Below are 27,429 nucleotides of genomic sequence, written 5' to 3' on the forward strand. Positions count from 1 at the left end.
TGGGTGTGACCAGACTGGAGGAGTGTGCAGGATGTGGGTGTGGTCTCCAAGCAGGGGATCCAAAGGCGGTGATGACTCCCCAGTTTTGAACATATTATCATTGCAAAGCAATATTAACCCTAAATCCAGTTTTCGGATGAGGAAAAAGCTATATTTCTTCTTGTCGACATGGCTGTTGGTCTGCTCTCTATCGCCGTTTGTTTCTGTAACTTGTTTTTTGCCTGTATCAATCAGTGGGAATATACATTCAGTGGACTAGCTCTTTAGGCTCTGAAGAAAAAATAAGAAAAAGGTTCAAACATTTTGACTTTTCTCACCTGCATGCCAGAGTATTGTCCCTAAAAAAAAGTATTTAGAATCACGAGAGACAGGAGGAAAAAAAATAGGGTAAATGTTTATGAATTTAGTGAGACTGTTTTAGGCTAGCAATATTGTCCAGTCTCTTCAAGATGTATTTTAAAGATTCCTACACAAATGTCAGTAAAAAAACGAAGGCACAGGCCACTGGAGGTGGAGTGTTCGAGCCTTTGCGTCGTGACCCGAAGACAAACGAGGTACTTTATTCAAACGTGGGCCCGGTAAAGACTTGACCCCTCGCCCCCCTCACAGGCCCCAGTGTAGCGTCCATTTAGGCCTCCACTGTCTGGTTTGTGCCCCTGCCACGCCTCTCGGGGCTCTCCTGTCTCGTGGCGCCACCCTGCTGGCCACCCACACAAGCGCACTTCCTCTCTGTGGGGGGCCTCGGCCCAAGGCGTCCACGGCCACAGGAATACCTCTTTTTAACATTTTTAACAATCTATTCTTTCTGTGCCCCGTTTGAAAGAGAGCATGATTTTATTTTTTAATTCCTCTTTGATATAATATCTACAGATTTGTTATTCGACATTGTAAGTGTAATTAAATTTTTTTGTTCTTTATTCTGGTGTGTAGCTCTGCTGTTTTCTGCTAGTGGTCTGAGCTGTGTGACTGTCCAATAGCAATAGAACAGTACCCTGTCTGACCTGCTGGGGAGGGGGTGGGACTTCCTCAGGCCCCTCCCACAAGGGTGCCCAATCACTCGCTGTATTGCTATGTGACATGTTTTTAAAACCTTTTTTTTAGCCTGCAGGGAATATTTGTGTTATTGTGCAAAGTAATAAATTGGTATTTTATGCCTATATCATACACTGGTGTTCATTCCTTTTCCTTATTTTAACCCCAACACCACACATGACACAAAGGGCAAACGTTAGTCTTCTATTCCATTTTATAATGTATTCTTACTAATAAATTAGTTGAGTGATTACAGGGCTGCCACTTTGGGTAATTGCATGTACACTATAATAGAACTAGTCTACAATCACCACTAATGTACTACATGCATGTGCCAGTAGATGGCATCGTTCTCTCAATGGGCAGAACAGGTCAGTTATCAACTCATTCGCTGAGCAATAGCAGTCTGAGGAGATGGGACTCCTGAAAACCCCCTCCTTACTCACAGTTTACGATAACAAAAGATAAGAAGCTGTCAGGCTGTCATTTTATGACAATACCACTGTATCATGTACCAAAGATCAATTTAAAATCTGTAGTCTCTAAAGAGGACTTGTTGACAGCATTTGTTGACTTGGACAATAAGTAATGTGGTCAGCTGATAGTTCTATCTCGGAGATGAATACACTAAATCGGGGATGTCCATCTTAAATATACTACTTGTTTGTGTATGCACACAGCATGTTCCGTAAAACATTGTGTGTACAGCCTTTGAAGCACCAACTAGACAAATCAATTAACCTGCCAATATATTTAAGTGTCAATCATTTATTTTGACTTTCATGTATTAGTTTGTGTGTGTGTGTGCTAATGATTCCATTGGATTTCTTATGCTGTGGTATTCATCATATGCAGTACCACGGGCAAACATGTCTCATTCACAATGGACAGCTATCCTTTGCCTGTGCTCCTCTCTCCTCTTTCCCCCGCTCTCATTGTATCGTTACCCCTCTTCCATTTCCTGTGTCCTGTGCTGCTGTCATGACCACCGTTGCCAAGGAGAGGAGGTCATACTCACGCAAGAAAGGAAACTCAAACCGCAGATCTTGTTGCCATAATATTTAATTCATCAACATAGACACACCAAGGTTCAATGTGATGTAGTGAACAGGATATTTAAAAATTATGCAAAATAAAATTGCCTCTCCATCCATCACAATCCCAGTTGGGCTACTGGCCAGTATACACAGTCACACCTTTAACTGATGTCAGCAGTAAACAGTGTAAATCCATTGATATAATCCATAAAGTGGGATATCCGCCATTGATATGTAAGACCAGTTAATTGTGACCATAGACATTGTTTCTTTTCATTTAAGAGAGAAAGAATCAAACCACCTCAATGGATAAATTGTGAGTACATTTAATAATACTTCTTTTGGGTAACACCACTGTACTCCATGCCTTAGATGGAAAGTGAATGCTTACACCTGACCTGTATTTTTCACGTGGGTGTTCAGCTTTGTAGTCTGGTTCATTCTGCTCGCACACAACATTCATTTCACCTAACCCCCTTTTTAGCTGTCTCTCGCTTTTGCTGCAGACAAAAAGCAGAGTTGTAAAAGTTCATTTACAGCCATGTAGAGCAAAGCAGAGCATTTAAGCCCCATTGTAGAGGCCCCCTGGATTGTCTTTGTGTTAATTGAGCCACCTACAGACATCACTCTCTCTCCCTCCCTCTGTACTGTCTCGTTCTCGCTCTCTCCATCTCGCTCTCTTTCCAGGCACGGTGTTGCTCTCACAGGTTGATAGTAAACTGAGGTTGTTCTGAAGATGGGAGGGACGGACTTACTATTCCAATTACCTGGCAGTCTGACTAAGTGGTCCTGCCTGCTATCTATACCCTAACACCCGGACTGGACTGACCCATTTGGGTTTGTATGCGTGGGGGGAGGGTAGCAAGCTGAACCTGTGTCGAGTCTGAAGTGGCCTCGGCAGGCTGAGCCCATTGTGACGAAGACACTTCAACAGGCGCCAGCGGCAGATGAGGTCTGCTGCTTCATTTTCCAAGGCTTTGTTCTCTAAGACATCATAACACCATTTAAGCTCTAGCATTGAAACAACTTTTGCATCAACCATCAAGCTTTGGTGCATTTGGAGGCACAGTTTGGATGCACTTGGACAACGGACAGAATTGGACAAAGCCCTACTTGTGCTTTATCAAGACATCTGTCTTTGTTTTATTTATCTTCTGTGGACCTTTTTGCTCATAGGACTCTATCAGTTGTTTTTGACTTCCAGCGAGAGCATACATCTTCAGCGACGTCCCTGAATCGACTATCCGGTTTCATTGGCCTGACCCATCTAGGTAAGGCTACACCAATCCTGTGGGGTAATAGACAATTTTCTTGTAATCAGCTCCGCGCTTGGGTTAGTGCCAGAGCTGCTGACAGAAGTGGATGACATTAATTGTACCCTACCCACAAACCCACAAGTCCTGATGGTGCCGTTTCTGAAGCTCAATCCATCGAAAATAGGGGAGCTGCCACAAGTGGCTGCACATCTATTGGCTCTTCAATAATTAATCAGTTTGAAAGAGGGAGGAAAACAATTGAGCTAGGAGTGACAGATGGTGGTAGAGGAAGAGAAGACTATTACTGGGAGGAAAAAAAAAAAGTAAAAAAAAAGCTCAGTTGAAGACATCTGACCAGATGTTGAAAAGAAACAGAGACAAAAGAAGCTTGAGAAGGGAAAGTAGTTTGACAGGACTGTGAGTGACTCAAATTCAGGATTGTGAAAGGCCCAGACACAGAGAGCAGGTATAGCAAAGGAGTGGGCCTTGAAGTGAGAAAGAAGACATAGACCAGTGTAGTAAAGGTCAGTTTCAGGTGGAGGTCCGAAGAAATCGAGAGCAGCCATCATGGTCAACACAGGCATGCAATTAATCAGCTTCACCTGCGCGGTAACAGGTTGGGTCATGGCCATCGCTGTGACAGCCTTGCCTCAGTGGAAGGTGTCCGCCTTCATCGGCAGCAACATCCTCACCTCCGAGGTCAAGTGGGAGGGCATCTGGATGAACTGCATCTACCAGACCACGGGCCACATGCAGTGCAAGACCTACGACTCCATTCTGGCTCTGCCCCCAGACCTCCAGGCAGCTCGTGCCCTCATGTGTGTGGCCATCTTTCTGGGCTGGCTCTCCTGCACAGTGTCCTGCTGTGGAATGAAGTGCACCACGTGCGCTGGCGACGACCGCCGCGCCAAGGCAGGCATCGCCCTCTCCGGTGGCGTGCTATTCATCCTGACGGGCCTGTGCGTGCTGGTGCCCGTCTCCTGGACTGCCAACACGGTGGTCCAGGACTTCTACAACCCCAACGTGCCTGTCATGTACAAACGAGAGCTGGGCCAGGCTATCTACCTGGGCTGGGCATCTGCGGTTATTCTGATGATCAGCGGGGCCGTGCTGAGCAGCACCTGCCCCCATATCGAGAGGGGAGGACGGGAGTACCGCCGGGGATACATGGGCCGGAGCTTTCCTAACTCGCGCCCCTCCCCCCTCGCATCTGATCCTCCGAAACCTTTCACCTCCAACAGCGTGCCCCTAAAGGAATATGTGTAGTCAGAGAATATATGTGAATATGAATGTAAACAGGGATTGGAGTATGGGAAGGAGCAAGTTTGAGAATGAGAAGAGGAAGTAGAAGGCTGGAAAAGGAAAAACTGTGCAACTGTGGAGAAGAGAAGTGACTTGGAAGGTTTTGAAGATGTGAAGCGTTAGATTTGAAACTCTACTCTGCAGTTCTCTCTTGCTCTTCTACCGTGATACATTTTGATTTACTCTATTTCAAATTTATTTTTTCCACTAAATGTATTGGTGTGTGTATATATACAGTACCAGTCAAAAGATTACACACCTACTCATTCAAGGGTTTTTCTTTATTTTTACTATTTTCTACATTGTAGAATAATAGTGAAGACATCAAAACTATGAAATAACACACATGGAATCATGTAGTAACCAAAAAAGTATTAAACAAATCTAAATATATTTGAGATTCTTCAAATAGCCACCCTTTGCCTTGATGACAGCTTTGCACACTCTTGGCATTTTCTCAACCAGCTTCACCTGGAATGCTTTTCCAACAGTCTTGAAGGAGTTTCCACATATGCTGAGCACTTGTTGGCTGCTTTTCCTTCACTCTGCCGTCCGACTCATCCCAAACCATCTCAATTGGGTTGAGGTCGGGGGATTGTGGAGGCCAGGTCATCTGATGCAGCACTCCATCACTCTCCTTCTTGGTAAAATACACAGCCTGGAGGTGTGTTTTGGGTCATTGTCCTGTTGAAAAACAAATGATAGTCCCACTAAGCGCAAACCAGATGGGATGGCGTATCGCTGCAGAATGCTGTGGTAGCCATGCTGGTTAAGTGTGCCTTGAATTTGAAATAAATCAGACTGTGTCACCAGCAAAGCACCCCCACACCATAACACCACCTCCTCCATGCGTTACGGTGGGAACTACACATGCGGAGATCATCTGTTCACCCACACCGCGTCTCACAAAGATATGGCGGTTGGAACCAAAAATCTCCAATTTGGACTCCAGACCAAAGGACACATTTCCACCGGTCTAACGTCCATTGCTCGTGTTTCTTGGACCAAGCAGGTCTCTTCTTCTTATTGGTGTCCTTTAGTAGTGGTTTCTTTGCAGCAATTCGACCATGAAGGCCTGATTCACACAGTCCCCTCTGAACAGTTGATGTTGAGATGTGTCTGTGACTTGAACTCTGTGAAGCATTTATTTGGGCTGCAATTTCTGAGACTGGTAACTCTAATGAACTTATCCTCTGCAGCAGAGGTAACTCTGGGTCTTCCATTCCTGTGGCGGTCCTCATGAGAGCCAGTCTCATCATAGTGCTTGATGGTTTTTGCAACTGCAAAAACCCCTACCTTCTCACAACACAACTGATTGTCTCAAACGCATTAAGAAGGAAAGAAATTCCACAAATTAACTTTTAAGAAGGCACACCTGTTAATTGAAATTAATTCCAGGTGACTACCTCATGAAGCTGGTTGAGAGAATGCCAAGAGTGTGCAAGGCTGTCATCAAGGCAAAGGGTGGCTATTTGAAGAGTCTCAAATATAACATTTTGATTTGTTTAACACTTTTTTTTGGTTACTACATGATTCCATATGTTATTTCATTAGTTTTGATGTCTTCACTATTATGCTACAATGTAAAAATAAAGAAAAACCCTGGAATGAGTAGGTGTCCAAACTTTTGACTGGTAGTGTGTGTGTGTGTGTGTGTATATATATATCTCTACATATTGTTTGAGACTGTTTCCATTATGCCTATCATTATCCACCTCGTATTCTCATGTATTTATTGACTTCATTACACATTTATTACACTGTGATAATTAGTATTAGTGCATGGACAGATCACAATACTCCAGTGAATGCCTGGAAGACACGACATCAATCACCATAAACATCTTTAAGATATTATGGTTTTGTGTGACTTGTGGTGTGAAGTTTGGAGCGATGTCTTTCTTTCACAATTCTTCTCAGATGACTATTGAATTATTTCACAGATTTAGTCAACTACTTCATTGAGTTTGAATAAGTCAAAATTGTAAAAGAATAAACTGATTATTCCAAGGGTATTTAAATAAGTTGTTTGAACTTTTTCCTTCCATATGTTTAGTTCATGACAAACTGATGCCGTTTTATAGTTTGCCCAGAATATTGAAGGCGTCATATCTGTGCTCAATGTTTAGCTGTGCACAACTTCAAACAGAAAATGTGTTCCCTTTGCACTGACCTTGCACTGATATAGTGATGCCTCAATCTAGCCCCCCTATAGGCTGTTTGGAGTTCCTGTCAAATTAATTTGATCTTTCAGGTCAGCAAGGTGCAAACCGTTTGAGCTGAGGAAAGGGGAGAAGGCAGCCATCCTGAATAAACCAGATAGTTGGAGCAAGAAATAGGTGTAACAAAGTTGTATATTTATTATTTTTCATGTCATTGTACTTCAACCGTTTTCCCCATAGAATTTATTTTAACTTAGAAGTCAATAGTCAGCAGTAATACTATTCTAGCTCAGGGCCCATATCCACAAAGTGTCTCAGAGTAGATAATTGGTCATAAGTGCTGAGAATAGAGACATTTTACTCCTACTCTTACGGGTCAAAATAAAAGCTATGCATGAAGCCTCTTCAGTCATAAGAGTCACACATAGTCTACAGATATTTAGGACACCTCGTGAGCTGTCCTAACCAGTTAAGAGTTACCAGCTGGTGTCTTGATAATAAATAAATAAATGCAGTGAGTGGTTCCTGCGCCAAATGCAATTGCTTTGTAGTTGTTAAAATGTTTCTATAATTCTATATGATCAATCCATAAATAATCTAGATCTACAGTATACAGTGGGGGAAAAAAGTATTTAGTCAGCCACCAATTGTGCAAGTTCTCCCACTTAAAAAGATGAGAGAGGCCTGTAATTTTAGTCATAGGTACACGTCAACTATGACAGACAAAATGAGAAAAGAAAATCACATTGTAGGATTTTTAATGAATTTATTTGCAAGTTATGGTGGAAAATAAGTATTTGGTCAATAACAAAAGTTTCTCAATACTTTGTTATATACCCTTTGTTGGCAATGACACAGGTCAAACGTTTTCTGTAAGTCTTCACAAGGTTTTCACACACTGTTGCTGGTATTTTGGCCCATTCCTCCATGCAGATCTCCTCTAGAGCAGTGATGTTTTGGGGCTGTCGCTGGGCAACACGGACTTTCAACTCCCTCCTTCGTTGCCCGGGCGGTGTGTTTGGGATCATTGTCATGCTGAAAGACCCAGCCACGTTTCATCTTCAATGCCCTTGCTGATGGAAGGAGGTTTTCACTCAAAATCTCACGATACATGGCCCCATTCATTCTTTCCTTTACACGGATCAGTCGTCCTGGTCCCTTTGCAGAAAAACAGCCCCAAAGCATGATGTTTCCACCCCCATGCTTCACAGTAGGTATGGTGTTCTTTGGATGCAACTCAGCATTCTTTGTCCTCCAAACACGACGAGTTGAGTTTTTACCAAAACATTCTATTTTGGTTTCATCTGACCATATGACATTCTCCCAATCCTCTTCTGGATCATCCAAATGCACTCTAGCAAACTTCAGACGGGCCTGGACATGTACTGGCTTAAGCAGGGGGACACGTCTGGCACTGCAGGATTTGAGTCCCTGGCGGCGTAGTGTGTTACTGATGGTAGGCTTTGTTACTTTGGTCCCAGCTCTCTGCAGGTCATTCACTAGGTCCCCCCGTGTGGTTCTGGGATTTTTGCTCACCGTTCTTGTGATCATTTTGTCCCCACGGGGTGAGATCTTGCGTGGAGCCCCAGATCGAGGGAGATTATCAGTGGTCTTGTATGTCTTCCATTTCCTAATAATTGCTCCCACAGTTGATTTCTTCAAACCAAGCTGCTTACCTATTGCAGATTCAGTCTTCCCAGCCTGGTGCAGGTCTACAACTTTGTTTCTGGTGTCCTTTGACAGCTCTTTGGTCTTGGCCATAGTGGAGTTTGGAGTGTGACTGTTTGAGGTTGTTGACAGGTGTCTTTTATACTGATAACAAGTTCAAACAGGTGCCATTAATACAGGTAACGAGTGGAGGACAGAGGAGCCTCTTAAAGAAGAAGTTACAGGTCTGTGAGAGCCAGAAATCTTGCTTGTTTGTAGGTGACCAAATATGTATTTTCCACCATAATTTGCAAATAAATTCATTAAAAATCCTACAATGTGATTTTCTGGATTTTTTTTCCTCAATTTGTCTGTCATAGTTGACGTGTACCTATGATGAAAATTACAGGCCTCTCTCATCTTTTTAAGTGGGAGAACTTGCACAATTGGTGGCTGACTAAATACTTTTTCGCCCTCACTGTATGCAACAGTATCTGTGCCTTTGACAATGATTTCACATGAGGCCTATTTCACATGATATGACTAAATACTTATAACAAATTGGTTAATAAATAAATTATTTTGATTATTGAATTACATACATTGTTATTTCAAGTTATCCCTTTGGAGTGCAATATCACATTATAAAAAAGATGCCTAAATTGGACGCTTGAAGGAATCTAAGGCTTATGTTAACTTTGATTTTGTTCGATAAAAATGATAAGACCTTTCAAAAGTTGTATGCAACATTCTTGGCAAGTGACTTGAGGCCAACCGTGCCAAAGCAAATTAGTTTTTAAACGGGAGTGACGAGTGTGTTGATATAACAGCAATATTGTCCAAATTATGCTTTTAACAACCATCAGAATTGGTTAAAAAAAGGTTATGAATGCCAATTTATTAGGCGATAAGAGAAGTGATCGTGTCAGGCGAAATTATATCAAATGTTACACCATTGCAACATTAAGACGTACTGTCACATTCACTGTGGTTGTCTGAAGCGTGCTATAAGTTCACAGATGGCGATGCCTCATTGTGATAAGTTATTCCCCATCATTTGCAAAAGTGTCAATTAGTGTCATCACTACCTTTCCTTTGCGGTACCTCAAACTGTCGTGATTACCAGCTGAGAAACTTTTATGAGTTGATTTTACTCAGTTTGTTTGGGCATTGTCTCTCCTTTGTTCACACCCAGTACAGTCAAGTGCTCTGCTCCTATCAGCCTGACACATCCAAGGGCAAAGTCAACCTGAACCCAGTCTATTCCTTTACTCTTCAACCCATTACTGAGTATTTTTATTGTAGCCCATCTGAAAGAAGACAATCACATCCACCGGGTAGTCCTCTTGCTAACATCTTGTAGTTCTCATTTTACTAGGACTCAATGAAAAAGGACACTTTAAACAGTGTATCTGAAAGAGGATGCAGAATACCTACATTAGTTTATTAAATTCAGTGAGGGTAATTACAGTGCCTTCAGAATGTATAGACACCCCTTGACTTTTTCCACGTTTGTTGCTACAGCCTGAATTTAAAATGGATTAAATTGAGATTGTGTCACACAATACCCCCTAATGTCAAAGTGGAATTATGTTTTAAGAAATGTTTACAAATTAATAAAGAATTAAAAGCTGAAATGTCTTGGGTCAATAAGTATTTAACCCATTTGTTATGGCAAGCCTAAATAAGTTGAGTAAAAATATGCTTTACAAGTCACATAATAAGTTGCATGGACTCACTCTGAGTGCAATAAGATTTTAACATGATTTTTAAATGACTACCCCGTCTCTGTACCCACACATACAATTATCTGTAAGGTCCCTCAGTCGAGCAGTGAATTTCAAGCACAGATTCAACCACAAAGACCAGGGAGGTTTTCCAGTGGTTCACAAAGAAGGGCACCTGAAAATCCCTTTGAGCATGGTGCAGTTATTAACTATACTTTGGATGTTGTATCAATACACCCAGTCACTACAAAGATACAGGCGCCCTTCCTAACGCAGTTGCTGGAGTGGAAGGAAACCACTCAAGGATTTCACCAAGAGGCCAATAGTGATTTTAAAACAGTTACAGAATTGAATGGCTGTGATAGGATATACAGTTGAAGTCATACGTTTACATACAACTTAGCCAAATACATTTAAACTTAGTTTTTCACAATTGCTGACATTTCATCCTAGTAAAAATTCCCTGTCTTAGGTCAGTTAGGATCACTACTATATTAAGAATGTGAAATGTCAGAATAATAGTAGAGAGAATTACTTATTTCAGCTTTTATTTCTTTCATCACATTCCCAGTGGGTCAGAGGTTTATATACACTCAATTAGTATTTGGTAGCATTGCCTTTAAATTGTTTAACTTGGGTCAAACATTTTGGGTAGCCTTCCACAAGCTTCCCACAATAAGTTGGGTGAATTTTGGCCCATTCCTCCTGACAGAGCTGGTGTAACGGAGTCAGGTTTGTAGGCCTCCTTGCTCGCACACGCCTTTTCAGTTCTGCCCACAAATGTTCTATAGGATTGAGGTCAGGGCTTTGTGATGGCCACTCCAATACCTTGACTTTGTTGTCCTTAAGCCATTTTGCCACAACTTTGGAAGTATGCTTGGGGTCATTGTCCATTTGGAAGACCCATTTGCGACCAAGCTTTAACTTCTTGACTGATGTCTTGAGATGTTGCTTCAATATATCCACATAATTTTCCTTCCTCATGATGCCATCTATTTTGTGAAGTGCACCAGTCCCTCCTGCAGCAAAGCACCCCCACAGCATGATGCTGCCACCCCCGTGCTTCACGGTTGGGATGGTGTTCTTCGGCTTGCAAGGACCCCCCTTTTTCCTCCAAACATAACGATGGTCATTATGGCCAAACAGTTCTATTTTTGTTTCATCCGACCAGAGGACATTTCTCCAAAAAGTACGATCTTTGTCCCCATGTGCAGTTGCAAACCGTATTCTGGCTTTTTTATGGCGGTTTTGGAGCAGTGGCTTCTTCCTTGCTGAGCGGCCTTTTAGGTTATGTCGATATAGGACTTGTTTTACTGTGGATATAGATACTTTTGTACTCGTTTCCTCCAGCATCTTCACAAGGTCCTTTGCTGCTGTTCTGGGATTTATTTGCACTTTTCACACCAAAGTACGTTCATCTTTAGGAGACAGAATGCGTATACTTCCTGAGCGGTATGACGGCTGCGTGGTCCCATGGTGTTTATACTTGCGCACTATTGTTTGTACAGATGAACGTAGTACCTTCAGGCGTTTGGAAATGTATCCCAAGGTCTTGGCTGATTTCTTTTGATTTTCCCATGATGTCAAGCAAAGAGGCACTGAGTTTAAGGTAGGCCTTGAAATACATACACAGGTACACCTCCAATTGACTCAAATTATGTAAATTAGCCTATCAGAAGCTTCTAAAGCCATGACATCCTTTTCTGGAATTTTCCAAGCTGTTTAAAGGCACAGTCAACTTAGTGTATGTAAACTTCTGACTCACTGGAATTGTGATACAGTGAATTATAAGTGAAATAATCTGTCTGTAAACAATTGTTGGAAAAATTACTTGTGTCATGCACAAAGTAGATGTGCTAACCGACTTGCCAAAACTATAGTTTGTTAACAAGACATTTGTGGAGTGGTTGAAAAACGAGTTTTAATGACTCCAACCTAAGTGTATGTAAACTTCCGACTTCAACTGTAACTGAGGATGGATCAACAACATCGTAGTTACTCAACAATACTAACAAACGACAGAGTGAAAAGAAGGAAGCCTGTACAGAATAAAAATATACAAAAACATGCATCCTGTTTGTAATATGGCATTTTCAAGCATGTTGCTGGCTGCATCAAGTTATGGGTATACTTGTCATCGGCAAGGACTAGGGAGTTTTTCAGGATAAGAATAAATGGAATAGAGCTAAGCACAGGCAAAATCCTAGAGGAAAAACTTGGTTCCGTCTGCTTTCCAACTGACACTGGGAGACAAACTCCCCTTTCTGCAGGACAATTTTGTGTAGATCGTTGACAAAAAGGACAATTAAATCCATTTTAATCCCACTTTGTAACAACAAAATGGGAAAAAAGTCAAAGGGTGTGAATACTTTCTGAAGGAACTGTATATATGGAAAATAGAGCACCATAGATAGGTTTACTTGATATGCTCTCTTCTTCACTCATTGTTTTCAGGGACTCCCATCTCTTGGGAGCAGTTTCCAGAAGGGAGAGGTCATCAGCCCTCAGTGTGTCAGCACATTCTTTCTTCTCAGAAACCTGTGCATGTAGATGAGGAAAACTATCTTTCTCACACAAATCAACAGTAGGACAACCTTTACCTACTGGTAGAGTTCAATATTTATAATGCCACACACTGAAGTCATGCGTTTCAGCATCAAGCCTTCCTCAGCAGTATGCAGTCTAGGTGCATACCCACAATAAATTGCTCACAATTACAATTTCTTGTGCATCCTTAGAAATGGTACAGTAATACAGTGACACAGAAAGGATACTGTTGAGGATAGTAACGCTCCGCATCCTGAAGCCACTCCAACATGTCAGCGATGGATGGAGCGACTGCAAATCTCTGGGTGCAGGTAGCAAGGGTGTTGTCAAGTTGCGTCAATTCGAATCTGGTATAAGGAACAAAAGAGGTGAACACACGTCTTTTAAGATATACTAGTATTTTAATTAATGCAAACACTTGAATGGTAAATATGATGTTCGTATATACGGGCCCACTGAAAAACCACGCAGGGCAGACTGAGCTATTGTTATAAGTTCTTCTTTAAATACTCTGAGAGATAGTTCCCGCTCCCTGCTGGGCCTGTCAGAATAGAGGCTGGGTGTGGTTTAAACTTACCCAACCTATCGTTGGCGCTCAGGCTGGTCCCAGCCCCTTGGCGCTTCACTGTTGCCAGGCATTAGTTGTTATCTTTACAACTTGTCTCGAGTCAGCAACCTCAAACAGTTTGTTCTTCTTCATTGTAGCAGTACACATGTCCTTGAGCAGTTTAACAAAGAGGCAGTGTGTGTGAGTCACAAGCCTATCTCAGCCTACCCCCTAACGGTTCCTCACATTAATCACAGCTTGTTATGTTAAACAATCTATATCAGTACAGCACAAACCTATTATGTTTAATCATTAATGTATTCTTTCTAAGCTAGGCATCACATCTAGTTGTAAGAGAATAGATCCCCACAGTGTCTATATTCTGCTCATACAACTGGAACGCACCAGACACCTGATTACTGATAGCATCTCGCACAGACTGGAGAGAACACCTGTAAGAAATAAGCGGGGCACCCAAAACGATGTCCGCTGCCTGTACGAGCTTGAAGTGAAGATGCTGGTGCAGATCAGGAAAGTTGTGAAGAGCGGTGTTGGCGTTTTGGATCTTTTGAAACGCCCTCAACTGCTCTTCGAGGGTTCCAAGTGAAACCATTAAAGGCTTGCATTCAGCCAACACGGAATTCCATACTTTCTGATTGTTCTCCTAGCTTTGAAAACATTTTTTCAATACTTAGTAAAGCGGCAATAACCCAGGCGTCGACATTTAGCTAGCACACATTACAACTCAGAACAGAGAAACCCATGTGGCTGATGAAAAAAGACAACACAATTATTTGCTGGAATAATAATAATGATACAAAGCGATCTGTAAGGCGAAATAAATAAAACATTAAACTCAAGTAAAAACACTGACGATACCCTTCAAAATGACCAAAATTACTGTCACTTTTCCAGTCAACATTTCTCACGTTATTTTATTACGTTTCCGATCAAGTGACGTAAACATGGACGTTCTTCAAAATTATAGGTAAAAAAATGATGCCAAGCAAAAGCGTATCCTTATTGGCTGATCTCCTGCACTTTCTGCGTCTGCGTGGAAATTTGAAAATTTCGCCAACTGGAAAGAGAGGGAGCAGCAGAATTAGTTCGCTAACTAGGAAAGAAAGAAAGAAAACATCGCCAGGTAAATCTTAATGAAATTAAATATGTCAAACAACCTCAATGTTTAGAATAACATTGCATTTTATGTATTTGAAATCTGATGTGAAACAGTAACTTTTGAAACGGAGTAGCTTCAATCTGGCTAACTACTAGTAATGTAACGTTAGCTAGCGATGCATGCCATGGATAGCTAACGTTAACATAGCCTAGCTAACGTTATCTAACAACATTTCCGGAAAAGGGCTAGCTAACATTAGCTAGTTAGTGCTACTACTAGCAAAATTTTTACCTGCTTTGCTAGCCCAAACACTATTACTAATTTACTGTACGTTACCAATGTACAGAGTCATAATGGGAAGACCAAAGAGGACGACCAAACAACGTAAAAACCCCAAGTTGGACAAATTGGAGGCATTTCTCGAAGATTTCGACAGTGAGGGTATGGTTAGCTGCTAGCCATAATATGAACAGAAAACAACGTTTGTGAATGTTCACTTTTGTCTAACCTTTCCAACCACACGTTGTCTTTGCAGTGAAAACCGTAGTTGAAAGGCTGAAGGAGAGGACAAACAGCCTCCTGAAAGATGCAGACAACTTCTACAACATGGCTGTGATCAAGCTGCCAAAGGCAGTGAGACAGATGAACTGGCTTGAGCATTGTGGTAAATTAGCTGGCTAGCTAAGTGAAGAAGCATGCACCAGACTGTTCTCTCATAGACTGTTCTCTCTGCTACCGCACAGCAAGCGGTACCAGAGCGCCAAGTCTAGGTCCAAAAGGCTCCTTAACAGCTTATACACCAAGCCATAAGACTGCTGAACAGTTAATCAAATGACTACCCGGACTATTTACATTGACCCCCCCCCCCCTTTGTTTTTACACTGCTGCTACTCGCTGTTTATTATCTATGCGTAGTCACTTTACCCCTACCTACGTGTACATATTACCTCGACTAACCTGTAACCCGCACATTGACTCTGTTCCTGTACCCCCTGTATATAGCCTCGTTATTGTTATTTTATTGTGTTACTTTTCTATATATTTTTTTACTTCGGTTTATTTAGTTAATATTTTCTTAACTCTTATTTTTCTTAACTACATTGTTGGTTAAGGGCTACACCTGTAAGGTCTACACCTGTTGTATTCGGTGCATGTGACAAATAACATTTGATTTACTTTTGATTTGATGAAAGGTGGGTTAGAGATATGTTGTTTTATCTGACAAACGGACACTTCTCCTTTATCCCTTCAGGGTCAGAGAAACCAAAGTCACCCGTGTCACCAGTGGAGGATGCCAAGGTGGGTTTTCTAAATTAAAATGGAATATTTAATCAACTGTCGGTTTTTAAGTCTGGCCATGGTTTTGACACCACAGGAAGTGCCACCCACCCACAGTCGCTCTTCACTCTTATTTGTCTACTTCCAGAAAGTAGAAGAGGCTGCCCAAGTGGAGAGCATTATGGCTGAAGTCCATACAATTCCTCCCAAGACTGCTAAAAAAGGTAAGTCTCTTTGTTATATACCAGTTGTTATGTGTCTCCTTTGAATCCCACTGGATGTTAGTTACTCTGCTCCCCTCTGCAGCAACGTCGAAAAGGGGTGGAGCCAGGACAAGTTCAGAGGATGAGGAGAACAATATTACGGCCACAGGGAAAAAGGTTAGTGCTGTATTTATTGGCAAGGTTAAGGAGAATTATCGTGCATTTAGTTTCAGAAGATTCAATGTAGTCCTCAATAGCCTCCTTTCTTTTAGGCTTTTGCGTTTTATTCCAAATTATAGCAATAGGCCAAATCATTATTAGTAGTAAGCCATGTTTAGCTCAAGAGGAAGACTTGCACTGTTGCCTCATGGCCCATTTCTTCTCTATTTCTCAGGGTAAATCAACTAGGAAACCTCCAACGTCAAAGAGAGCCAAAGCACTGTCAGTCAGCAAGCAGAACACCTCCATCAGAAAGTAAAACCCTTTCCTAAGCCGGAATCTGCAGATAATTGTTAGTGTGTGTTTATGGATGTACGCAAATAACTTGCTGATATTAATTTGCCACTTGTGTTCAGTTCCAGTAGGAAGCCACTGGTCACTCCTTCCAGGAACATGTTGGACAGTTCCCTCATGGGCCCTACCCCTCTCATCACACCACGCTTCGACTCCAGGTAAAGTGGCAGTGGGTAATGTTCAGAGGTTTTTAATAAGATGAGTCAGAGTCTTGCTGCGGCTTGTCCATGACGAGTTTTGCCTAAAGCTGGTTGTGGTTAGAGAACGGTCTATCCAATCTTTCCCCTAGTAACATTTTCGAGTTGGGACACAAAGGCCCCCAAAGCAACATTGGGTACCACTGTGCTAGTGGCCACTGCTTTACTTGTCATCATATATCCCAGGCTTCCCAAGACCCCAGCGGTGAGGATACCCCGCCACAAGGAGAGGGTATACAGCATCTCGGTCAATGGCTCCCCCATCTCTGGATGCAGTAATGATATCGCCATCAATGTCCCTGTGGGGAACGGAGAGGTAAGCAGGCTACCATCAGCCTTCCATTTTTAGACGTATCCTTACTGAACAGTATGTGCGACCATCTGACTTGGATAAATACCCTCACTAACCCCTCTGACTGTTTGTCATGTTACTTGTGTAAACATTTTTCCATGACAGAATTAAAAAAACTATTTGGGGTGGACCAATATAGACATTTTCAAATATATGCAACTTATGTTTTATATCATGACATTTCAACCTGAAAGCTTTTGGTCATCAGCGCAATGCTGAGTGAATCCTATTTGAGTCCGAAAAAGAAAGAAACCTTGCAGAGAACCTATCCAACTGACAATCTCTTAGGAAAAAAATAAATAAACTATTGGAACCAAGATAACTGATATTGGCACAAGATGGAGACAGCCTATAGGGAGGAGGTCGGAGACCTGGCAGTGTGGTGCCAGGACAACAACTTCTCCCTCAACGTGAGCAAGACAAAGGAGCTGATCGTGGACTACAGGAAAAGAAGGGCCGATCACGCCCCTATTCACATCGACAGGGTTGTAGTGGAGCGGGTCAAGAGTTTCAAGTTCCTTGGTGTCCACATCACCTACAAACTATCATGGTCCAAACACACCAAGTCCGTCATGAAGAGGGCACGACAATACCTTTTCCCCCTCAGGAGACTGAAAAGATTTGGCATGGGTCCCCAGATCTTCAAAAAGTTCTACAGCTGCACCATCGAGAGCATCCTGACCGGTTGCATCACCGCCTGGTATGGCAACTGCTCGGCATCCAACCGTAAGGCGCTACAGAGGGTAGTGCGTACGGCCCAGTACATCACTGGGGCCAAGCTTCCTGCCATCCAGGACCTATATACTAGGCTGTGTCAGAGGAAGGCCCAAAATATTGTCAAAGACTCCAGTCACCGAAGTCATAGACTGTTCTCTCTGCTACCGCACGGCAAGCAGTACCAGAGCGCCAAGTCTAGGTCCAAAAGGGTCCTTAACAGCTTCTACCCCCAAGCTATAAGACTTCTGAACAGTTAATCAAATGGCTACCCGGACTATTTACATTGATCCCCCTTCCCCCTTTCTTTATCTATGCATGGTCACTTTACCCCTACCTACATGTACAAATGACCTCGACTAACCTGTACCCCCACACATTGACTCAGTACCGGTACCTCCTGTATATAGCCTCGTTATTTTATTGTGTTACTTTTCTATATATTTTTCAGCGCATGTGACAAATACAATGATTTGTTGGACCATAACAAACAAAATTACAGTTAACGGAAATGTAAGCTTAATCCAGTATCAACTAATGTATAGCATTTATTATACAAGAGACAATTCACAAGTTCTACAGCACAATGTCAGAGTCTTAAGTGTAAAACTAACAATAATTCATGCCTACTGGGAGTGTTATGAAGTTCAAAGGTTATGGGCAGAGTTGGAAAGCTGGCTGTCGGAAGATTTACAATGCAACTTATGTTACTTTTTAATCCGTCTATCTGCATATTTCAAGATATGACATATGTGGGTGTGGTGAGATGCCCAATGGGTTGGACAATATTATTTTCGTCACTTATATTGAAGAAGCTATTACTTAAATACTGGAAGTCAAATGATACTCCAACGTTAAGAGAAAATTGTATTTAATTTTTTTTACATTGAACTTTTATTTAACTAGGCAAGTCAATGAAGAACAAATTATTATTTACAAATACTGCCTACCAAGAGGCAAAAGGCCTCCTGCGGGGACGGGGGATTAAAGATGTAGGACGAGACACATCACGACAAGAGAGACCTAAGACGACAACACAGCATGGTAGCAATACATTTACATTTTAGTCATTTAGCAGACGCTCTTATCCAGAGCGACTTACAGTTAGTGAGTGCATACATTTTTCATACTGGCCCCCTGTGGGAATCGAACCCACAACCCTGGCGTTGCAAGCGCCATGCTCTACCAACTGAGCTACAGAAGGCCCTATGACAAGTGCTCATTGTGCAAATGAAGTTTGTTTTCAATCAATATTGGGAGACTATAGTTTCAATGTTGTCAACAATCTAGGGCAACCCCATAGTTGCGTATGCATCGGTTTTGTTGCTAAACAACCAAGCCGTCTATTCACTATATAATGCATTACTTTTGGGCCCTGGTCAAAAGTAGTGCACTACATAGGGAATAGGGTGACATTTCGGAGGTGCCCCACACCTTATTAGACGGCATCCACCCACCCAGACAATTGTACTGTACTACATGGTAGTGTACCTCCGGGTCGCGTGTCAAGTCCATTGCAATTCAGGATGCTTGAGAATTGTGAAAAATCTTTACTGAAAATAAATTAAGAAGATAACACAGCATGGCAGCAACACAACATGACAACAACACGGTAGTAACACAGCATGGCAGCAACACAACATGACAACAACACGGTAGTAACACAGCATGGCAGCAACACAACATGACAACACGGTAGTAACACAACATGGCAGCAACACAACATGACAACAACACGGTAGTAACACAACATGGCAGCAACACAACATGACAACAACACGGTAGTAACACAACATGGCAGCAGTACAAACATTGTTAGGCACAGAACACAGCACAAAGGGCAACAAGGTAGAGACAATGCGTCATGCGAAGCAGCCACAAGTGTCAGTAAGATGGCGCTGACAGACACGTCAGCTCTGCTTCTAGCTCCTAAGCAACTTTGCAGTATTTCGTTTTTTTGTGTGTTATTTCTTACATTATTAGCCCAGAATTGTTTTTGGTGCTATTACATACAGCCGGAAATAACTTTTGGATATCAGAGCGGCGGTAACTCACCAGCATTACAACCAGGAATATGACTTTACAGAATTGGATCCTTTGTTCGTACCCCCCAGGGCAATTGAGGCTGCTCCAAGACGCCGCCAGCGGAGAAGAGGTATTCGGAGTGGACTTGTAGTCCAACTCTGGAGGCGTGCACACCATCCACCGCTTGCGAGTATATTACTTACTAATGTTCAGTCTCTGGACAATAAAGTAGACAAGCTCAGGGCGAAGATCTGTGTCCAGAGACACATCAGGGACTGTAACATACATCTGTTTCACGGAATCATGGCTCTCTCAGGATATACTATCCCCGTCCATACAGCCAGCTGGATTCTCAGTACATCGCGCAGACAGGAATAATGAACTCTCCGGGAAGAAGAAAGGCAGTAGTGTATGTTTCATGATTAACTACTCATGGTGTGATTGTGATAACAAACAGGAACTCATGTCCTTTTGTTCACCTGACCTAGAATACCTCACAATCAAATGCCGACCGTATTACCTCCCAAGAGAATTCTCTTCGGTTATAGTCACAGCCGTGTATATTCCCCCTCAAGCCGATACCACGACGGCCCTCGAACTACACTGGACTTTATGCAAACTGGAAACCACATATCCTGATGCCGCATTTATTGTAGCTGGGGATTTTAACAAAGCAAATTTAAGGAAAATGCTACCGAAGTTCTATCAACACATTGACTGTAGTATTTGCTCTGTAAAAACACTTGACCACTGCTACTCCCCCTTTTGAGATGCCTACAAGGCCCTCCCATCGGCAAATCAGATCACGACTCCATTTTGCTCCTCCCTTCCTATAGTCAGAAATCTCAAACAGGAAGTACCCGAGTTAAGGTCTATTCAACGCTGGTCTGACCAATCGGAATCCATGCTTCAAGATTGTTTTGATCACGCGGACTGAGATATGTTCCGGGTAGCCTCTGAGAATAACATTGGCGTATACATTGACTAAAACACAGACACAGTGACTGAGTTCATCAGGAAGTGTATAGGGGATGTTGTTCCCACTGACTATTAAAACCCGAAACCAATCTCTCCCTATCCCAGTCTGCTGTCCACACTTGCTTCAAGAAGTCAACCATTGTTCCTGTACCCAAGAAAGTACAGGAACACTCCTGAGTGGCGCAGTGGTCTAAGGCACTGCATCGCAGTGCTAACTGTGCCACTAGAGATCCTGGTTCGAATCCAGGCTCTGTCGCAGCCGGCCGCGACCGGGAGACTCATGGGCGGCGCACAATTGGCCCAGCGTCGTCCAGGGTAGGGGAGGGAATGGCCGGCAGGGATGTAGCTCAGTTGATAGAGCATGGCGTTTGCAACGCCAGGGTTGTGGGTTCGATTCCCACGGGGGGCCAGTATTAAAAAAAAAGATGTATTCACTAACTGTAAGTCGCTCTGGATAAGAGCGTCTGCTAAATGACTAAAATGTAAAATGTAAATGTAAAGTAAAGGTAACTGAACTAAATGACTATCGCCCCATAGCGCTCGCTTCTGTCAGCATGAAGTGCTTTGAGAGGCTAGTTAAGGATCATATCACCTCTACCTTACCTGACACCCTAGACCCACTTCAATTTGCTTACCGCCCCAATAGATCCACAGACGATACAATCACCATCGCACTGCACACTGCCCTATCCCATCTGGACAAGAGGAATACCTACGTACGAATGTTGTTCATTGACTATACCTCAGCCTTCAACACCATAACGTCAACAAAATGAAGGAGCTGATCGTGGACTTCAGGAAACAGCAGATGGAGCACACATCACTGACAATCTGAAATGGTCCACCCGCACCAACAGTGTGGGGAAGAAGGCACAACTGCGCCGCCTCAACCTCAGGAGGCTGAAGAAATTTGGCTTGGCCCCTAAGATCCTCACAAACTTTTACAGATGCATAATTGAGAGCATCCTGTCGGGCTGTATCACCGCCTGGTACGGCAACTGCACCGCACGCAACCGCAGGGCTCTCCAGAGGGTGGTGCAGTCTGCCGAACGCATCACCGGGGGCACACTGCCTGCCCTCCAGGACACCTACAGCACCCGATGTCACAGGAAGGCCAAAAAGATCATCAAGGACATCAACCACCCGAGCCACGGCCTGTTCACCCCGCTGTCATCCAGAAGGCGAGGTCAGTACAGGTGCATCAAAGCTGGGACCGAGAGACTGAAAAACAGCTTCTATCTCAAGGCCATCAGACTGTTAAATAGCCATCACTAGCTGGCTACCACCCTGTTACTCAACCCCACACCTTAGAGGTTGCTGCCCTATATACATAGGCATGGAATCACTGGCCACTTTAATAATGGAACACTATTCACTTTTAATAATGTTTACATACTGCTTTACTCATCTCATATGTATATACTGTATTCTATTCTACTGTATTTTAGTCAATGGCACTCCGACATTGCTCGTCCTAATATTTATATATTTCTTAGTTCCATTCTTAAACTATTAGATTTGTGTGAATTGTTAGATACTACTGCACTGTTGGAGCTAGGAACACAAGCACTTCGCTACACCCGCAATAACATCTGCTAAACTTGTGTATGTGACCAATAACATTTGATCTGAAGAGTGTCCATGATTGAGTCTTTGATTGTAGAGATGGAGATAAAACTGTCCAGTGAGTGTTTTTTGCAGCTCGTTCCAGTCGCTAGCTGCAGCGAACTGAAAAGAGGAGCGACCCAGGGATGTGTGTTCTTTGGGGACCTTGAACAGAATGTGACTGGCAGAATGGGTGTTGTATGTGGAAGATGAGGCTTGCAATAGGTATCTCAGATAAGGGGGAGTGAGGCCTAAGAGGGTTTTATAAATAAGCATCAGACCATTGGGTCTTGCGTCGGCTATACAGAGCTGGACAGTTTACAGAGAGTATAGCGTGTAGTGATGTGTTCTATAAAGAGCATTGGTGGGAAATCTGATGGCTGAATGGTTAAGAACATCTAGCCCCCTCACCTGCCGATTTATAAATTACGTCTCCGTAATCTAGCATGGGCAGGATAGTCATCTGAATCAGGGTTAGTTTGTAGCGTGGGTGAAAGAGGAGCGATTACGAGGTAAAGGGCAGAGAAAGCTTGTTGGACACTAAGAATGCTTTGATGTAGAGTGTTTAACACAAAATCCGGGGAGGGGCCAGCTGAGTATAAGACTGTCATCCGCATAAGAAAATGGATGAGCGATCTTCCTACTGCCTGAGCTATGTTGATGATGATAAATTGAGAAGAGCGAGGGGCCTAGGATCGAGCCTTGGGTTACTCCCTTGGTGACAGGCAGTGGGTTAGACAGCAGATGTTGACTTTACACACTGCGCTTTTTGAGACGGGTAGTTGGCAAACAGGCCAAAGACCCCCTCAGAGACACCAATACTCCTTAGCCGACCCACAAGAATGGAATGGTTTACTGTATCAAAAGCTTTGGCCAAGTCAATAAAAATTGCAGCACATCATTGCTTAGAATCAAGGGCAATGGTGACATCATTTAGGACCTTTAAGGTTGCAGTGACGCATCCATAACCTGAGTGGAAACCAGATTGCATACCAGAGAATACTATAGACCTCAAGAAAGCCAGTCAGTTGATTATTGACCAGTTTATCCTACACTTTTGATAAACAAGGCAAGATCAAAATTGGCCTATAACAGTTAGGATCAGCTCGCTCTCCCTCTTTTAAATAAAGGATGCACTGTGGCTGCCTTCCAAGCACTGGGAACCTCTCCAGAGAGGATAGACAGGCCCGGCGATGATAGGGGCTGCAACCTTATAAAATAAAGGATCAATGCTTTATTAACCTCATAGAATCAAATGCTTTATTATTTAAATATTGAAAAACATCTGGCTACAGACAAACAATATAACCCAATTTGAAATCATATGGGGGAGAGTTGTACATGCATTAGCAACATTGGGTGTGGATACAGTGTGAACATGTGTGTCTGAACAAGTGTGATGTCATTAATGTTTGTGGAAATGTATGTAAATGTGAGTTGTCTATTGTTTTTGTCTGTGTGTTTTTGTTTGTCAAAAAAGTCTCCTATTGAACAAAAAAATTCACGCAACATGCCAAAATTTCAAAGGTTTACTGAGTTACAGTTCATATGAGGAAAACAGTCAATTGAAATAAATTCATTAGGCCCTGATCTATGGATTTCACATGACTATATACAGATATGCATCTGTTGGTCACAGATACTTGTGGTAATGTAGTGTATGTTGACGCCTGCTTGTCGAACATCTCATTCCAAAATCATGGGCATTAATATGGAGTTGGTCCCCCCTTTGCTGCTATAACGGCCTCCACTCTTCTGGGAAGGCTTTCCACTAGATGTTGAAACTTTGCTGCGGGGACTTGCTTCCATTCAGCCACGAGCATTAGTGAGGTTGGGTACTGATGTTGGGCGATTAGGCCTGGCTCGCAGTCGGCTTTCCAATTCATCCAAAAGGTGTTCGATGGAGTTGAGGTCAGGGCTCTGTGCAGGCCATTCAAGTTCTTCCACACCGATCTTGACAAACCATTTCTGTATGGACCTTGTTTTGTGCTACATTGTTATGCTGAAATAGGAAAGGGCCTTCCCCAAACTGTTGCCACAAAGTTGAAAGCCCAGAATCGTCTAGAATGTCATTGTATGCTGTAGCGTTCAGATTTCCCATCACTGGAACTAAGGTGCCTAGCCTGAACCGTGAAAAACAGCCCCAGGAATAATGTTTTCTCCTCCACCAATCTTTACAGTTGGCACTATACATTTGGGCAGGTAGCGTTCTCCTGGCATCTGCCAAACCCAGATTTGTCTGTCGGACTGCCAGATGGTGAAGTGTGATTTATCCACTGCTCCAGAGTCCAATGGCGGCGAGCTTTACACCACTCCAGCCGACGCTTGGCATTCCGCAAGGTGATCTTAGGCTTGTGTGCGCGGTTGCTTGGGCATGGAAACCCATATCATGAAGCTCCCGGCGAACAGTTCTTGTGCCGACGTTGCTTCCAGAGGCAGTTTGGAACTCTGTAGTGAGTGTTGCAACCTAGGACAGACAATTTTTACGCCTTTCAGCACTCGGCGGCGGTCCCGTTCGGTGGGCTTGTGTGGCCTACAACTTCGCGGCTGAGCCGTTGTTGCTCCTAGACGTTTCCACTTCACAATAACAGCACTTACAGTTGACCGGGGCAGCTCTAGCAGGGTAGAATTCTGATGAATTTACTTGTTGGAAAGGTGGCATCCTATGACGGTGCCACGTTGAAAGTCACTGAGCTCTTCAGTAAGGCTATTCTACTGCCAATGTTTGTCTATGGAGATTGCATGGCTGTGTGCTCGATTTTATACACCTGTCAGCAACGGGTGTGGCTGAAATAGCCAAATCCACTAATTTGAAGGCGTGTCCACATACCTTTGTGTGTATGTATTTTTTAAAGTACTTGTCGACATTATTGATTGACACATTTCCTGTGTGTTAAGATAAGCTTCCTGTGCTGACCTACTGAGGGTTTTTCATTCCAGTGCATTCAGCTGCTGGCCAGTCAGATGGACACTGTGGACCTGGGACAGCTGGACGAGACCGCCATAAGGAGCATCCGTCTGCTTCAGGTATGGTCTTCACCAATCACCAAATAGAATTATACATATGGATATGGCCAAATTGTAACGCTTCTAACAGAGAAGAAAAAGGGACGCGTTATGCATAACCATGATAGCAGTTGAAAGGGAACAGGTTATGGAGAAATCTCCAAATTATGTACAGTAAAGATTACATTTGCACACAAACGGTCCAATTACATATCGCAATCTGGATCGGGGTGTATCGTTTGAAAGCTTATTATTTTGCCAACATGACTATCTAAGTGACAAAATAAGAGCGAGTGTTGAGCTTTCACAAGGCACTTTAGAGAAATGCATTGTAGTTTTGGTTGGCCCAAAAGGGAGTCGAGTGAATTCAGGTATGTTTTTCATGGCATATTCTCTTCACAATATGGGCTCATTCTATTCAGAACAACCCTGAATATAACGCCATGCCATCTTTCAAAACTGTAAATGGCATGCATTTTGTTATATAAAAATGTGAAGTGCACATTTGGACACACGGGTGTGTGATTTGCTTGTATGGCTGTTTATTATAATGCGTTATCTATTATAAACCTATCATCTTTCAGAACACATCCATCTATGATGATTGCATTTACATATTTGGCATGTTTATTTAGCAGCTTTGAAGTGGATTTCTTTGTCAAACTTGTAAACAGTAGCCATTACCATGACTCATGTTCACTTTTCTCTCCACAGAACCGTCTCACAACACTGTGTGAATCATCTGAATGACCTCTGCACCTTAAGTCCTGACCTTTTTTGTACACGAATCGGCCAACATTTTTTAAATATCTGTATATTTCTCTTTTAATACATAGTTATGTTAATAGCTGTCAAGTCTGCATTGTAGAGTTATCTTAGCGCTCTGTGTATTGTTGTGGTTTAAATGTTTTAAAAAATGTATGCCAAGGACATGACTCCAACTGTTTGTTTGAGAGACTATACTTGTTGAAGAGGCTATTTTTCAGGGATGCTCAATGCACGCAGTAGGGGAATGTCTTCCATATAAAATACATTTTTAATATGACCAACATGAATAAACCCTTACTACATGTCCCCTCAAATAGTCTAGCATAACTTTTTTGAAAGTTACTTGTGTGCCCTGTGAGTGAAAGAGAATATTGTCAATACTGCATGCCTATGTCTCATCAATAGCACGTCGGCTGCCCTCTAGTGGTTCAGTTTTGCCAGCTCAACTTGTACTGTACAGTGTGGATGAGGAAATGTATTTGAGGTCCATGCATTTTTAGATTATTTAGTGAAATTTGACAATACTTTGTTTTATTGTAAATATGCCATTTTGTTCACTTTTCTTAAAGTAAACTCTTTCAACTCTCTGGTGAATATCTTCATTTGTGTGATGGAAGTTGGGGAACACTGCTTGCTGTTGGTGGGGGTGGTTCTTTGTAGTCTTTCAGATCTAGGCCTAGATTTTATTTTTATTTATTTAACCTTTATTTAACCAGGTAAGCCAGTTGAGAACAAGTTCTCATTTACAACTGCGACCTGGCCAAGATAAAGCAAAGCAGTGCGATAAAAACAACAACACAGAGTTACATATGGGGTAAAAAATAAAAAAGACAACAGAAAATATACAGTGTGTGCAAATGTAGCAAGTTATGGAGGTAAGGCAATAAATAGGCTATAGTGCAAAATAATTACAATTAGTATTAACACTGGAATGCTATATGTGCAAGAGATTATGTGCAAATAGAGATACTGGGGTGTAAAAGAGCAAAATAAATAACAATATAGGGATGAGGTAGTTGGGTGGGCTAATTTCAGATGGGCTGTGTACAGGTGCAGTGATCGGTAAGGTGCTCTGACAACTGATGCTTAAAGTTAGTGAGGGAGATAAGAGTCTCCAGCTTCAGAGATTTTTGCAATTCGTTCCAGTCATTGGCAGCAGAGAACTGGAAGGAATGGCGGCCAAAGGAGGTGTTGGCTTTGGGAATGACCAGTGAAATATACCTGCTGGAGCGCAGACTACGGGTGGGTGCTGCTATGGTGACCAATGAGCTAAGATAAGGCGGGGATTTGCCTACCATGAAGATCCTGGGGTCATACTGGTAATACAGTACAGTAATACACCCGTCTTTTTCATGTTCTCCCATTACAGCATACTGAAGCAATGATGACAATCACAGACAATTAGACATTACC

At 42.7% G+C, this 27,429-nt stretch overlaps 2 protein-coding genes and 1 pseudogene across 4 annotated transcripts; 2 read left to right on the forward strand and 1 right to left on the reverse strand.

Annotated features, from left to right (window-relative positions):
- Nucleotides 1-3,892: 3,892 nt before the first annotated feature.
- Nucleotides 3,893-4,591, forward strand: LOC311106473 (claudin-4-like; the record flags this gene model as incomplete). The annotated part of the gene is made up of 1 exon (XM_084148808.1): nucleotides 3,893-4,591. The coding sequence occupies one exon, from the start codon at nucleotides 3,893-3,895 to the stop codon at nucleotides 4,589-4,591; it is 699 nt and encodes a 232-aa protein (XP_084004934.1).
- A 5,219-nt stretch (nucleotides 4,592-9,810) lies between these two features.
- On the reverse strand, nucleotides 9,811-14,224 carry LOC311107013 (AFG2-interacting ribosome maturation factor-like; annotated as a pseudogene). Its single transcript has 5 exons — nucleotides 14,200-14,224; nucleotides 13,628-13,947; nucleotides 12,938-13,035; nucleotides 12,584-12,701; nucleotides 9,811-9,848 (listed from the first exon to the last, which is right to left on the reverse strand). The product of its transcript is annotated as an AFG2-interacting ribosome maturation factor-like (transcript).
- A 109-nt stretch (nucleotides 14,225-14,333) lies between these two features.
- Nucleotides 14,334-26,603, forward strand: LOC311112710 (borealin-like; the record flags this gene model as incomplete). 2 transcript variants are annotated; one of them, XM_084155839.1, is made up of 11 exons in its annotated part: nucleotides 14,334-14,401; nucleotides 14,724-14,818; nucleotides 14,913-15,041; nucleotides 15,630-15,676; nucleotides 15,804-15,879; nucleotides 15,962-16,035; nucleotides 16,253-16,332; nucleotides 16,434-16,529; nucleotides 16,755-16,884; nucleotides 25,183-25,269; nucleotides 25,963-26,603. In XM_084155839.1, the coding sequence occupies 10 exons, from the start codon at nucleotides 14,731-14,733 to the stop codon at nucleotides 25,996-25,998; spliced, it is 843 nt and encodes a 280-aa protein (XP_084011965.1). In that variant the 3' UTR covers nucleotides 25,999-26,603. The 2 variants fall into 2 exon arrangements, with proteins under 2 accessions (XP_084011965.1, XP_084011964.1); XM_084155838.1 differs by lacking the exon at nucleotides 14,334-14,401 and having other exon boundaries at nucleotides 14,716-14,818.
- Between the last annotated feature and the right edge of the window lie 826 nt (nucleotides 26,604-27,429).

The sequence above is a fragment of the Coregonus lavaretus genome (assembly GCF_964263955.1).
Source record: "Coregonus lavaretus genome assembly, chromosome: 3".
Lineage (NCBI taxonomy): Eukaryota > Metazoa > Chordata > Actinopteri > Salmoniformes > Salmonidae > Coregonus > Coregonus lavaretus.